Source organism: Chelonia mydas, chromosome 2 (genome assembly GCF_015237465.2).
Source record: "Chelonia mydas isolate rCheMyd1 chromosome 2, rCheMyd1.pri.v2, whole genome shotgun sequence".
NCBI classification, from domain to species: Eukaryota; Metazoa; Chordata; order Testudines; family Cheloniidae; genus Chelonia; species Chelonia mydas.
Window position 1 is genome coordinate 152,087,845 of NC_057850.1, and position 14,989 is coordinate 152,102,833.

Genomic DNA, 14,989 nt, shown 5'->3' on the forward strand with positions numbered 1-14,989 from the left:
TCATTCAAGTGTGTGCAAGAGCTGCACTTAGGAGAAAGTGATAGCCATGCCAGGCTTGAGGGCAGGGCACTGCTGCATGAATGTATTGGGGGTTCCAAGAAAACTGTAAGCAGCAGAGGCAGCAGCTCCATTCCTCATGGCAGGTGATAAAGAGAGTTCCCAAACAAAACAGCCTGCAGCACCTACTCCCTTCAGTTTACTGTACTGTGACATATCATGCTACAATCCAGACTAATGGATAGCTGTGTCATCCCAGACCTCTAACCTAGGGTGCCCTTTGCAATGCTTTGCTGCTGTAGCCTCCAGCACGCAGCTCACTCCCAGCTATGTCTGTTTGTGTGCTACAGCCAACCAGCCACACCTTGGCTCTTACCAGCCTTGGTTATACTGCAGGTGATCCCAACACACACCCCATCTTAGATTCCCCCCCAGAAATATATGCCCTGTATGACCCAGCCCTCTCCTGGACACTACAAGTTCATATAAAGCCTGTTATTACTTTAATAGAAAAAATATGCACATAACTTGCTACCCCAAATGAAGTTTCCCAGATGCTTCCATTTAAACACACTGGATTAGATCAAACAATAAAACAAGTTTAACTATAAAGAGACTTTGAGTACAAGTAATGGGGCACAAAAGTCTGAAAAGGTTACAAGAAAATAAAGTTAAAACACTGCTGGTGCCTAACTTAACAATCTAGATCAGGTTCAAGCAAGGTTTCTCACCATATGCATTCAACAGTCTTACTGACTTAATTTCTTAGGTCAGGATCCCTTCTCTAGTCCAGCGAATGCTTCCTTTGTCACTTCTGGTGCCATGAATACAATGGGGGGGGGGGAGGGGAATTCTCTTAGGGTGTTTGTCCCTCCTTTTTATAGTCTCCCTCTTGAAAAACACTTCCAGCTAAAATTCAGGAAACAAAGAGTCTAACGAGAAGGATGTTCCCTACTGCTTTTCCTAGCCTGTTTAAGCACCCTTCGTTTCCCCTTCCTGCTTGATTACTCTGTTTACTGCTTAAATGCAAATTAAGCAGAGCACACATTCCTTTGTTTGAGAGAGAGAGCTGTTTGCCAATCTCAGTTTGGAACATATATTAATAATATACAGTGAAATCTTGTAACTTCACATGCAATGTTGCCACACACATTTTATTGGGACAATAATGGCCAGCAAATTGTAAGTTTTCAAATGACACCCAAATGATAGCATACATTGTACAAAGATTATTACAATAATGTGTAGGGTGTGGACATGGGTACATTCTGTCACATACACAAAATGAATTTTTTAGAAAAAGTACCATGCTCAGTAGCCCTACCTGTTGCTTAATTATGCATTCTCGTAACCTTCATCTGCACCCATCAGGATCTAAGTGACTTCTAACCCACATGGAAATTCTGATATTTCACAGAACACAGAAGTTTTGATCTGTAAAGATCTGAGTTGCATCACTCCTTTCCTATTTAATATTGTTCATTCTACTTATAGAAGAATGGCCATATTGGGTCAGACTAATGGTCCATCCAGCCCAGTATACAGTCTTCCAATAGTGGCCAATGCCAGATGATTCAGACCTCCACAACATCCCCTGTCAACAAGTTCCACAGGTTGACTGTGTTGTGTGAAGCAGTACTTCCATTTGTTTATAAACCTGCCTCCTATTAATTTCACTGGGTTACACACCCCTCCCCCAGTTAGTGTTTATGTGAAGGGGTAAATAACACTTCCTTATGCACTTTCTCCACACTATTCATGATTTTATAGACCTCTATCTGCAAAGGTGAAGTTAAGTAACTTAGGCACCTTAGCAATGGTTATAAATATTAAGGGAAGGGTAACAACCTTTATGTATACAGTAACATAAAATCCGTCCTGGCCAGATGTACTGAATCACTTTACCTATAAGGGGTTAAGAAGCTCAAACAACCTGGACCAATAAAGGACCAATAAAGAAAGAAGATACTTTCAAATACGGGGGGGGAGGTTTTGTTTGTGCTCTCTTTGTTTGTTCCCTCTCTGGAAGGAGAGAGAGAACAGGCAGGTAAAACATCTCCTGAAAGCATACCCGAAATGACCCATCTAAGATTACAAAAACTGTAAGTAAGGGCAAGGAAATGCGTTAGATTATCTTTTGTTTTAGCTTGTGAATTTTCCCTATGCTAAGAGATAATTTCATTCCTGTTTTGTAACTGTGAAGCAGAGTCAGAGGGGAATCCTCTGTGTTTTAAATCTTTTTATTTACCCTGTAAAGTTACCTTCCATCCTGATTTTGGAGGTGTGATTCTCTTTTTTTTTTTTTTTATAAATACAATTCTTCTTTTAAGAACCTGAATGATTTTCAATGCCCTAAAAACCAAGTGGTTTGGTCTGTGCTCACATTGTAACCAATTGGTTAGTATATTATTCTCAAGCCTTCCCAGGAAAGGGGGTGAAGGGGCTTGGGGGAATTGGGACTCCAAGTGACCCTTTTCCTGAATTTTTGTCTACATCACTTGGTGGTGGCAGCAATACTGTCTAAGGACAATGAAAGGATTTGTACCTTGGGGAAGTTTTTAACCTAAGCTGATAGAAATAAGCTCATAGGGTCTTTCATGCAGGTCCCCACATCTGTACCCCAGAGTGCAGAATGGGGAGGGAACCCTGACAGCAACACAGATAGTAGTAGATCCATTACAGCAGTACTGTACCTAAGGTGGGGGTAAAATAAAATGTATGAATTAATTTCCTTTTTAATAGGTGATTGTAGCAAAAGGAGTTTCACTAATTCACTGTGCCAGGTTTATATCCAGCTCATCATATATTCCCTGACATGGCAGCACAGCTATGCTAGCCTGGATGCGACAGCGTGAGGAAGACAAAGAGGGAAGGGAAGCCAAACCTTCACCCTATTCTTCCCCCTCCTATCCATTTGCACAAGGCAGAGGACATAGTGATTCTGAAGAGCCTGCTTCCCTTTCTGTGCTGTTCCCCATTATGTGAGTATCTGATGCAGAAAAAACAGAGGCATCTTGTGCTGCTGGGTTGCAATGTAGCCCTAAATTAAGATCAAAGCTAGTTGGTTTAACATTAGTGGTGCAACATCTTACTTCTGTCTGGCCTGAGACCATCATTCTAACACTGTATTTTTATTCACTTCTGGTTTTCATGTCCAATTAATAAGTAAAATAAAAGCCACCTTATGCACTGATGTGGAATTGCTTATGTCTGTCTTCTGTTCATAATGTGTTGAGTGGATTATTATCGGATTAGGTTCTGGAAATCTGATTACTAATTATCGTGCCATAGACAGAGGTTAAAATCTATCATTTAAATTACACTACTCAAGATGGAATTATATCGCAAACTCACAAAACCTGAAAACACACTAATCTGTTAATACAGGAAGCTTCTGTGTTTTCAAGCAAGCCCCAATAAATAATGATTTTTCTATACATCACTTATATAAATCTTCGGTTGTTCACTAATCCCTGTTAAAAATATCTTTTTCCTACTTACAAAGAAATTTCTCATTGCAGTGGAGTGATTTATAACCATTCCAATATTTGTCCACTAAGTCCAGAAGATGTTCCATAGGTGTTGCTTCATACAGATGTTTATTAGCTGATTGAGTTGCTACTTGATGGGTTTCAAACACCTGAATTAAAAAAAAAAAATTCTTTTTCATGCATTAGAACTGCATATGTTTTCAATTTGGTCCATATAACCTTTTAAGTGCAGAAATGTGACATGCAACAAAGAGAGGAATTTAAAGGGACAGAGTCAGGTAGTTTTGGCCCAAAATTGGTGTTGATTACTAAAAAACAAACAAACCTAGAAAACAACACTAATATTACTGTGGTGGCCTTATAGTACCAGCTAATTTTAAAGATGCAGTTTCCTTCATAGTTCCCAGTATTCTCACACTTTTATTTCTGAAAACTTTTGGCCTGAAAATACCTATACTTGGTTTCTGCCTGAAGGAGAACTGTCTAGGAAAAATTCTGACCACAATTTTGTCAACATTTTTCATTTACGTGAGGGTAAAATATCATTACATGCAGGGCTAGTAGTACTGTACTGCCTATTAAGGTTGCCTGACACTTCCCACTATAAGACCCGGTTTTCAGTTGCTTATAACTTTGCCAAACTTTAACCATTTCCATTGAAATTGTACACGTTGGGTGTTTTTGCCTGTTGTTTTTTTTTGGTGGGGGCAGGGGGGAGAAGAGGGGGTTGGGGGAAATTGCAGCCAAAACAGGTCATTTCCAAAAACCCAGCTAGAAAAAATACATTTTGCCCATGTTAATAACTTCTGATGATCTTTTCTCTGAACAGCTCTGGCATCCCCATGCTTTGCAATGGTGACTTGAAATCTGACAGGGGAGTGGCCTTTTTGTCAGGAATGTGTTGTTTGCCACCTTATGTAAATTTGCCCAAATCTGGCCAATTTATAAGCTGGGGGTGGGGAGGGAACAAGTCTGCACATGATCAGTAGAGAGTTCCTAGACTTCAGTTACCATAATCTCCAAAGATTTCATCTTCACTGAGCATGCTTGAGCCTCTCACAGTTCCTAATGCTGACCGGACTGCCATGCACCATCCCCATCACTTGGTTAGTCACTCGCCTAACACTGCACAGGAACTCTGTGGCACAGGCAGGGACAGAATCCAATACCGAGGGCAGAATTCAATTGCCTTAACCATGATACCATCCTTTCCCTTCCTGCAATCCCCTGCCTCATTCACTACACACCTTCCAACTTCTGCAACAAATGAGGCAGGGGTGATCCAGACAACAGCCTCCTTCACTACACAATCCTGATTCATCCCCAGAGCAAGCTCCTTTGCACTGAATGAGGAAATGGATCAGTGGGGGAAAAAAAACAGCACTTGATCACATAATTGTATTTTTATAACCTATACATGGAAGGGGCCAGGCAACATTAATTCTAACATTTTCTAACTTTTTGAGTACTTGAATTTGCAAGCTTAACGTTTTTAAATGTAGTTTTTCTTGTGTAATATATACACAGAGGGAGAAAAATGTGTTTTCTCCAGGACAACAACTGTAATTAAACATTTTTGAATAGAGTTACAGCAAAAACAAATGGAATTTGAAACACCATACACATACAGTACTGCTTGGTTTGGGGCAGTGGGAAAGTAAAAAGTTGTAAGTGATTGAAAGTTTTTTTGATCTTTCAGATCAGCATCTACTAAATTTCAGCAGAGCTTAATGAAGCTCCATCTACATATGACACTAAGTCCCTCTCAACTTAGCCAAGGGTCCAGTGCCCAGTTACCTCAGTCTGCTCTAGGACAATTTTCAGGAGGGAGATAGTAGCTTTTACTAAACATACACAGAAAAATCTTCACTCAGACAACCATTACATCAGGGAGAGCTGATGCACATAAAAATGAATTCTGCAAGAACAGGGTCTTTTTGCAAGGTTTACTGACTACTGCGATATTCAGTACATTGTAATTTTTCATTTTTAAAAAGTATGTCTCTGTGAAGTTGCAGCCACTACAGTATAAAACTTTCTCCTGCCAAAGAATAGCAGGAGCAAAGATGGGAATTTATCTCCCAAATTGTGAATAAGCATGGGGTATTTGCTTTTTATTTAAAAAAATAAAATAAAATAAAAATTAAAAAAATTGACTGTTGCCAACTCCCAAAATTTTAATCACAATTTCTATTTACTGTAAGTAACAAAACAACCCTGCATTTTTAGGGAGCTGGAGAGGATGATCTAACAATTTTTCTATTAACTAACTTGAAGCTGCTGCAGAAATTCCAGGGCAACACAGAATTCTGCGCTGCTATGCCACAGAAGTCAGGAGGCCTTGCTGCAAAGGTTAGGTCCAGTAAACAACAAAGCACACAGGACCTTGCCATATACTGTCAGTATGTCATCTTGACAATCGTCAGGTTTTTTTACTGCATCAGTGAGATTAATAGTCACTCCTAAACCATCTTCCTCAGTGGTAGCATTCTGCAGTGTCAGATCAGATAATGAGCACGCTAAACTACTGTGGATGTTATGGGCACCCATTCATGGAAGGATAAAAACAGTGCACCAATGACAAATTGGTATTGGTTGAGGAAAAACTAAACACTTTTGTTTTGTCTTTAGTAATTGTCCATTTTAATAGTTCAGTCTAATAATAAATAATGAAACTAAACATTTTAAAGAAATTACCAACTCTTCTGTTCTAGCATTTACCTCTCTGACATCTGTAGTTTTGCTATTTGGCCTTTGCTCTTCAGGTCCAGGTCCCTGAATGGAAGGGGGATGGTTTCTGCCAGTCTCTTGCATGATTTCTTGTTTAGACACATTCACATTAACATTAGGTTGTCCATTATTTTTCTGCAAAGCTGCAGGGTAAGTTTGATTCTGAACTGGTTGGTTTCCTCCATTATGTGATATTCTATTGCAAAGTAATCTAGATGCTGATAATGTATTAAAAATCTTCTGAGCCTGTGAATGTATCTTTGGAGAGGAGAGGACTGGATAAGAAATTTCTTGAGAGTCTCCAAAAGAAAAAATACAGAGTCACTTAAACAGAATGACCTTGTTCTTTTAAATTAGCATCAAAAGTCAAAATTAACAAAACATGAACATTCCATTTTTAAACAAGGGTTGAACTATTTTTTTCTGAATACTGGTAAAGAGATTATAAAGTTAATTGGTTCAAAGAACAGGTTTATTACTAGGATGGGTCAGGAAAATTTAACTTTTTTCAGCTTTGAAATAAGCATGTTTTCACTAAATGACATCTAAGGATATATTATATACATTATTTCAAAATGAATAACAGATTTACCCCAAGTCTACTAGTCATTCAATATTATGTACAGTGCCACTCAGTCTTACAATTATATGTTATTGAAAACAAATGGCAAGCATTATGTAGAGATATTATTCTAATAGTTACAGTAAAATGTTTGTTTAAAAAACTAGAGGCAGGTTAAGATTGAAGCCCAAATTTAAATTTACTGAATTAAAAAACAAAAACAAAAAACACCTCTGTCTAAGCGTAAGCATGATAAGCTACATGGAAGACTTAATATCAAAATTAAATTTCTAAGGGAAACTGTCCAAAAAATTTTAACTACAGAGCCACTACTTGGGCGTAGTACAAATGTCATTCCATGACAGTAGCATTTAGAACTTTTAAAGTACTGATGTTCATGATAACCTAATATGCTATGGAATCAGTGAAGACTGAGTAAGTCAAACCAAGTAATATTTGGCTCCAGTGCTCTTTACGTGAGAGCTGTTTATGATGTGGCCAACAACAGCCCTTTGTGCTTAAATTGAAAGACATTAGTTGAATAAAAGTATTTCATTACTATAGTCTAGAATATGGGTACATACTTCAGGAAATGAGTGGAGAGTTCATTTATTAAACAATCCTTGTAAAATGGCAAACATTATACAGCAATATTAGAAAAATCCACTAGGTGGGGCCATTGACATGGACCAGATATTAAATCAGAGACCTTCCAAGAAGATTTCAACCAAAATTCCTTCTGCACAGTCCTCCTAGAGCCAATTTAAGACGATGTTTTCACTGCACAAGAAAAAAGTCTGGGGGGTTTATTTACTTTTTATCTTGAGATGGCTGTCCATATAGTGGAGACAACACACTGGTACTTTTCTACTCGAGCTGGGTGAAATTTTTCAGTCCAATACCTTATTTGCCAAAAAAATGCATTTTCAGGGCAATTAAATCTATTTACAAATCTGGGTTGATTTCAGAAAATAGTTTCAGCTCAATGAGAAAAATTCAAAAGAAAATTGTTCATATCAATGTTTTTTAAATGAGACATTTCAACGTTTCAAAACAAAGTTTCATTTTGATATCTAGCTAGACTTGTTTAAATTTTAAAAGTAACAAAATATTTCACTTTGTTTGACCTCTAACAAACTTTGTTTTCATTTCAGTCACTAAACTGAAAAATCAGTTATTCACTCTGCTCTACTTTTTACTTCACAGCTCCCTGGGGGGCATAGGCTTGACCTCTACTAGCTACGGTATGCCTTGTCTCTATTATGATTTCTCACTGAGCGCTCACTCTGTTTTCTCTAGAAAAGAGGGGGAGAGGGAGAGTTAGTCAGAGGCACCCTCAAATAACTGAAATAAGCTATTGGGCTAGATTCTGTGGTGTATGTCTCAAGAAGCTCAGCACAGATGGCACCGCTCCAGGCATCTTTGGGTCTACCAGATTGTACCTGTTCTAAGGGCCATTACAGCCCTTAGTGTAAGTCAGAGTGTTTCCAAGGGGTTCTTTAATTTATGGCAACCTCTCCAGCTATTTTGGGTTGAAGAGCATGTTGCTCCAAATGCTATGGCCAGTCTCCCTTCTGCCATGCCCCTATGCCGGGCACTGTCAGATTGGGAGGGGCAGCACGGAGCCATGTACGCTGGTCCCATGCTGGTCCTGCACCAGGAAAAATTCTCTCTGGGGCCCTTGCAGTTCCATTATGACTCCTATATGCCACCGGATGTGAGGTGCGGGAGACACACTCGTCTTTCACCAACCTGTGAGTAAATAAAAATGTACGCAAGTCACATCTTGACCAGAATTTCAAAAAGTTGTTTATAATTTGAGTAATCACATCTGACTGTACAATATGCAGACTTTGCTGACTAACAAATACAGAACACACGGAAACTCACTGGATTTGTAGACAGTTTGGGGTTTGTTTGTTTTTTCATTTGGATTTAACAGAGGTCTGACTAGAAAGATTAGAAATACACTCAGAAAACCACAAATGAGATAGCAGAACTGCTGTAGCCAGACACTTCCATATAAACACACAGGGGACAATGAAAGTTTGCATTATAGAGGTTAACTGAACAACTCAAGAAAGAGCACAAAATTTCTGCATTTGTTACCTGGATGGGGTGTGAAATTGGCATGGGTTGTAATTTTTTTATAAGATTCAGCCTCATCTTGAAATTTCAGATTAGGATCTCTCTTAAGAAGATCTTCAGTCTTATTGTCTGAAAATGTAACTTTAGTGCTATTTTTCCTTTTCTCATTCCCTTGCTTAATGGTATTATGCACAACAGGCAGAGTTGGTGAACAATCAGGCAAACTTCTGTACTCTAGAAACAAATTATATTATGTTTTAAAAACTTATTTAATCCCCTTAAATTAGATGGTAGGAAGTAACATAATAAACACACATCTTGGAATTTGTAACACAGAATACTCGTTGGTGATCCTCTATCAGAGTTAACTTTTTTTAAAACATGGTAAATAGATGTCTGTTTATTTTTGCACTGAAATTAATCCACGTTTTAAATCTTTATTCAGGAAACTGAGTGTGTATAGCTTTATAAATTTCTAATTCAACATTCAAATGAGTCTCCTGTAGGTCTCCACACAATAGCAATACACAGGATGCAGAATTATTGGCATAACTTATGAACCTGAAATATTTTCAAATGCTATTACAGGGCCAGGAATGAGTAATTTTATTGTTGATAGAAGCATCTGACACAAACATGAAGTCAATGATTCAAAACTAGAATAGATTAAATTATTCTCTCAATGCATGTTGAAGCCCCCAGCTTTTCCTTTGTCAGTAAAACTCCCACAGCAGTAAAATTAATGGTAAATAGTCCCATTAAATTGGAATATCCTATAATTGACAAATTAGATTAAAAACTACATAATCTTTACTCATTTGTTGTACTACAGATTGTTCTTTGTACATAGACATAATATACAGCACAAGGTTAACACACAAACAACTGTTACCTTCGTTGGTTTCCTGAACTTTCAACGCATTTCTGTTTTCTGAACTACCATCCTAGATTTAAAAATATCAATACATAATCAGTATGAAAACATAGCACTCAGGAAACTATACTGCAAATCTGATAAAGTGCTTCAAATCAAGACTTATGCCTTGAAAGCCTTATTCTGCTTCTTAAAATCATATCAGCTATTATAGGAAAAGCCACAGAATCCAGGACTCGGTACAGGTAAATAAAGGAGGTATGTATTTTAAAATAATATTGTTTTTAAAGTGCAAAGATAGTTGCACTTTTGATCACACATTGTAACTGGTTTGGTATGCTGAATAGTTTATTAAGAAAAATGTCTAAACTTTATTTCATCTTTACATAAAGTGTATTGCCACTTAGATCCCAAACCCATGAAGTCTTGTATGCAGGTGCTTAACTTTAAGGATCTACATAAATCTTTGCAGTATTGGGGCCCTAGAGTTTACAATTCAGTAGAAATTTTGGCAGGCAATGTCTTCCCTGAATTAACTGTACTTCCTATTAAAAGGACATTTAAGTGAATAATACATTAACAAGAAAACATTTTGAAAGTGCTTGTCTAGAATTCTCCTTTTCTCCCACTACTTTTTCCCCCTTTCAAAAGGGGGATAGAAAACAAATGTTGAAGCCAATAGTAGATTTTATAGATACAGAACAGTACTCAGCTTATTATTTATTACTGGACCAGAACATTGAAATATTTAGCAAGATGGTCATGGCACCTTGGGGTGTGTATCTGCCACACACTAAACTGTCCATGTGGACCCTGCTGATGGGTGTTAACAGTTTGCTAGTGCGCTTTGATCTAGTCCAGAGAACTAAATCAATGCACACTAACAAACTGTTAATATGCAAAAAGAAAAGGAGTACTTGTGGCACCTTAGAGACTAACAAATTAATTTGAGCATAAGCTTTTGTGAGCTACAGCTCACTTCATCGGATGTATTAGCAGGGTCCACGTGGACAGTTGGTCCATAGCAGGCTAGGGCAGGGAAGATTCACACCCCTGTTTGCCGCAAACTAAATGTTCACATAGACAAGCCCTTACCCTGCATTAGTGCAAAATTCTAGGGAATAATTTAAGAGTAATTTCTGAAACTCTATTCTCACTTTAACTCATATCTTACCTTTAAAAAAATTTTTTTTTTTATTCTGGGCCAGACTCAGGCTGTATGTGCAAATACAAATTTTTCTCCATGCCTCAGAAAGCACCCACCTACTTAAAGTAGCAACTCTCTCACAAAAAAAACAGATGGGCTTTGCAATGTGATCCAAAGATTAAGAACCTTAAGCTCTCTCTCTCCCAAAGAAGGGAGCAAGATCTAGAACCGAGGAGTCTCCTCTGAAAAACACTCTGCCATGAGACCCCTCATGTAAATTTGGGGCCAGTCATTTTAAGGAGACTTGATGGTCTCAACAGTTAGACAAAAGTATAAGGAGAGAGGTGGCTGCTTAAGCAGTCAGGGCCCAAACCAATAATGAATTTCTGAGCAAAAAAACCCAGTATCTTGAACTGTACCCAGATTAAATTGGTAGCCAATGAAGTCTTGGGAGCATAGATTTAAATGGTCCTTTTCTAAAATACCACTGGGTCTGCAGCACATTCTGCATTAGCCTCTCTTTGCATGCAATACTACTAAGCAGTGGACGTGCCAAAACCAGAAATAGCCTTGGTTTAAAAGGGAAGGGGCTGCCCACAGGGCCTTCTCCATGAAGGAAACCTAGGCTTTGGAGCTCACTCTCCTCCTGATCCAAATTACTCCAAACCTGTTTACCTTCAAGACACTGAAAACACCTCTATTTGCTCAAGATTTTGGAGAAGGATATCTTTATTTTTTCCTTTTTAATTTTGGCTAAATGGGTAATGTTAGGTTACTTGTCTTGATTAATATTTTTCCATTACCTGTCAAAGGCACCTACACACAAAAGACACTTTGTGAACGTAAACTGAAATCTATTCAGGCAAAAATGGTCATTATATATGGCTCTGAGCATTAACATTTAAATTCCTTAGATTTTGGCACGTACCAGGTCAGTGCCAAATGGGGATTGAAACCAACCTGCACATTAGTAATTACATGTATTAATGGATACTGTGTTGGTTCTACGACTGATTTTAATCGGCATCCACACATTTCTGCCAAAGAGATTTTGCCTGTCAGGCACCTAGCATTCTTTTGAAACTATATTAATAAAAACAAACCAACCACCCAATAAAAGCAGCGCTCCATTTTGAACTTTTTTTCTACTACCCTTAGTGTTCTGTGAGTTGGTTATGTCTACACTGCAATAAAAGATGCATGGCTGACATGGGTCAGCTGATTTTTGTTTTTTGGCTCGTGGGGCTCTAAGACCCCACAAAGGGGGAGGGTCGCAGAGGGCTCGAGCTGGAGTCCAGACTAACGTCTACATTACAATTTTATAGCCCTGCAGTTCAGTACCAAGTCAGCTGACCTGGGCCAGCTGTAGCAGTACAGATTTATGCAATGGGAGTCCTAAAATTTCCCACTGTTGCTACCACTGGTGGTAGCATTAGAATGAGGGTTAGTATAGTCTAACTGCCAGCATTTTAATCATTGTATTACCTAACCCTACTCAGAGCAGGACTGAATGTGATTAAAATAGTGGTAGCCACAAGAATTTTGAACCAATAGTGGTAGCCATCCCAGTTTTGAACCAATACCATCAAATGAACTAAGCTGAATATACCTGACAAAGACTAGATTCAAACATTTAAAATTACTTCATTTACAGCCAGAGGAAGGGCATTCCTACAAGCCTGCACTTGTGTATCTAGTGTTTCTCCTAAAATCTGTATGGTAGCTTACAGGTTCAAATAGTTAAAGACAACAAAATACAAGTTTGTCTGTCTTGGGGTTTTTTTGTTTTTTTTTACCATAGGCATATTTGCTTGTTGTTTCCACATTTGTAGGCTCTTGGGTCTGGTTTCAGATTTCCTATTCATAGTAATGCCAACATTATCTTCCATATTGCGAATACCTTAGGAAATCAGAGACTGGATTAAAGTTTAGTTGTTATATAAAACAGGCTAAGTTTAATAGGGTTGCAACATAATAGATCTAAGTGTGAAGAGAGTGTAGTTATAGAGAGCCACAGGGCCTCCCTGGATCTTGGAGGATCGATCCACTAGTTTGAGGCATCAATCTTCCCTGTTACTTTTACAGGGGTCCAGTCCAGCCCTACCCCATTCCCAAATGCAAAAGGAAGTCCCTCAAAGCACTTTTTCTTTCCAATATGTGGGAATAGCTCAAGGGGGAGGTGACATGGCCCAGAATTCTTAGGGCTCCAGTATAAGTTTCTGGATATAGTACTTGCATGGAGGGAAAGTACTACTACTGCACCTCTACAGAGTTCTTTTGGACTTATGTTATGATTTTTATTTTATAGGAGTATTTTATTTCATAGTATTTTTCAAAGTTTCTACTAAGGGATGTTTCACAAGACAATGGAGGTTTTACTCAATTTCTCTTCCATATAGCACGTTTCATATATATATGATGCATAATAAAGACTTCAGTGGAAAAGTAAGCAAAGAATATCAATGTTTACATACAGTTCAATACATAAAAATCTTTAATTTTAGTCTTATTTTATGCAAGAAAAGTAAGTAGACTGCTTTAAAAATGCTAAAGTGATGCATTTGAAAATATTCAAAAACAGAGAAGATATGGCCCCTAAACTCTGAAGATCTCCTTTTTAAACTATTCACTAATTACCTAATTTTTATGACAGATTTTTAAATGTATATCAACATACTTTGTAAACTGTGAAATTCTACTTCAGGGTCCTTTTTAGCAGATCCTGTTATTCCAAGAGGTTTGCTCAAGTCCCATTCACACTTTGTAATTAGGTTTAGCACTGCTTCATCTTCTTCATCCATCACTGAACACTTCCTTGACATTGAGTTAATATATGCTATCCGTGGCTGACCAGATCTGTTAAGGAAAATATGCCGTCACACTGTCACCTTATTTTAATGTTGTGGTTTCCTGTATTTAAAGATCCTTTTTCTGTGGATAAAAAACAACTTTACTTATTTTACTGAGTATCAATGTTAGTGGACCAGCACAGTTTTTTATTCTAGGTAAAAGATTAGTTGTTTTGTTACAAGATATTAGATAATGGATAAAGCACTAGATTGACTCGGGAGATCTGGTTTTAATTCCTAGCTCTACCACAGATTTCCTGTGTGATTTTTAGGCCATTCATTGAATCTCTGAGTCTCAGTTTCCCATCTACAAAATGGGAATAATACATTCTTTCTTCCACCTTTTGTCTGTGTTGTGTTTTTAGGCCCCAATCCTGCGACTGACTCCAACCTGTACTGTAATTATTGGGGGAGTGGGGAGATTGAATGACAATATGTTGAAAGGAATCTTCCAACATATTTTTAGAAGTAAAATTAAAATGCTCTGATTTGTATGCAACTGCCAGCTAATTTAAGGTTGATTATAAACTTTTAAATCAAATTTCAAATTTGCTGTAAATTTCAAAATATTTTGTGACTGATTATTGAAAGAATTCAATTCTTAAGATTTAAAAAAAGCAATAACAGCACATGAAATTTACAGCATAACAAGATTAACACCTGCCAATACAGGTAAAGTTTGTAACAGTGGTACTATGAATAAGTTTCTTCCATTAAATAATATCTTTGGAGATATGTGGTCAATCACACCAGCTCCTGAAAAGTAGTTACAGCTGAACTGAGGTTGGATGCCTCAGCCACCAAAGGAGAAGGGAAATTTCCACAAAGGGATTTAGGTGCTTAACTGCTACTTTAGGTACCCAAGTCCAAAATACAGATCTCCAAAATCCCATTCAGCTGCTGTATAACCCAGTAGGTGTCTAAATTCCCTAGGTATTTAAGTTTCTGCCAATAAAGTCCCCTACATTTCTCCTGCCCAGTTAGGTGTATAAATTTCTTTGAGAGGTGGGGCTTAAGCAACACCTCTCTCATACAGTATAGGCTGCTCAGCTTGTTGGCTTTTGTGAATCTCATTCTCAAGTGCCTAGGGAGCCCGATCAGTGCCCCATTTGCTAGGCACTGTACAAACATACAACTAAAAGATTGCCCATTTACAAATTAATTACATATTAGGTTAAGTAAGAGTAACTACACTGCTTTTAAAATGAGATCCAGAAGGGCAAAAGGCATTTTGAATATAAGAATCCTTCT

General features: G+C 37.8%; 1 protein-coding gene across 19 annotated transcripts in view; it reads right to left on the reverse strand.

The window, feature by feature from the left end:
- Nucleotides 1–14,989, reverse strand: part of CEP72 (centrosomal protein 72) — a 79,341-nt gene that overhangs the window by 48,399 nt on the left and 15,953 nt on the right. For all 19 annotated transcript variants that reach the window (XM_043540369.1, XM_037889874.1, XM_043540367.1 and 16 more), the window contains exons 5-10: nucleotides 13,567–13,745; nucleotides 12,686–12,789; nucleotides 9,761–9,812; nucleotides 8,890–9,102; nucleotides 6,210–6,517; nucleotides 3,499–3,637 (exon numbers count right to left, since the gene is read on the reverse strand). In XM_043540369.1, coding sequence (XP_043396304.1) covers nucleotides 3,499–3,637; nucleotides 6,210–6,517; nucleotides 8,890–9,102; nucleotides 9,761–9,812; nucleotides 12,686–12,789; nucleotides 13,567–13,745 — 995 coding nt within the window. The remainder of the gene's footprint in view (nucleotides 1–3,498; nucleotides 3,638–6,209; nucleotides 6,518–8,889; nucleotides 9,103–9,760; nucleotides 9,813–12,685; nucleotides 12,790–13,566; nucleotides 13,746–14,989) is intronic.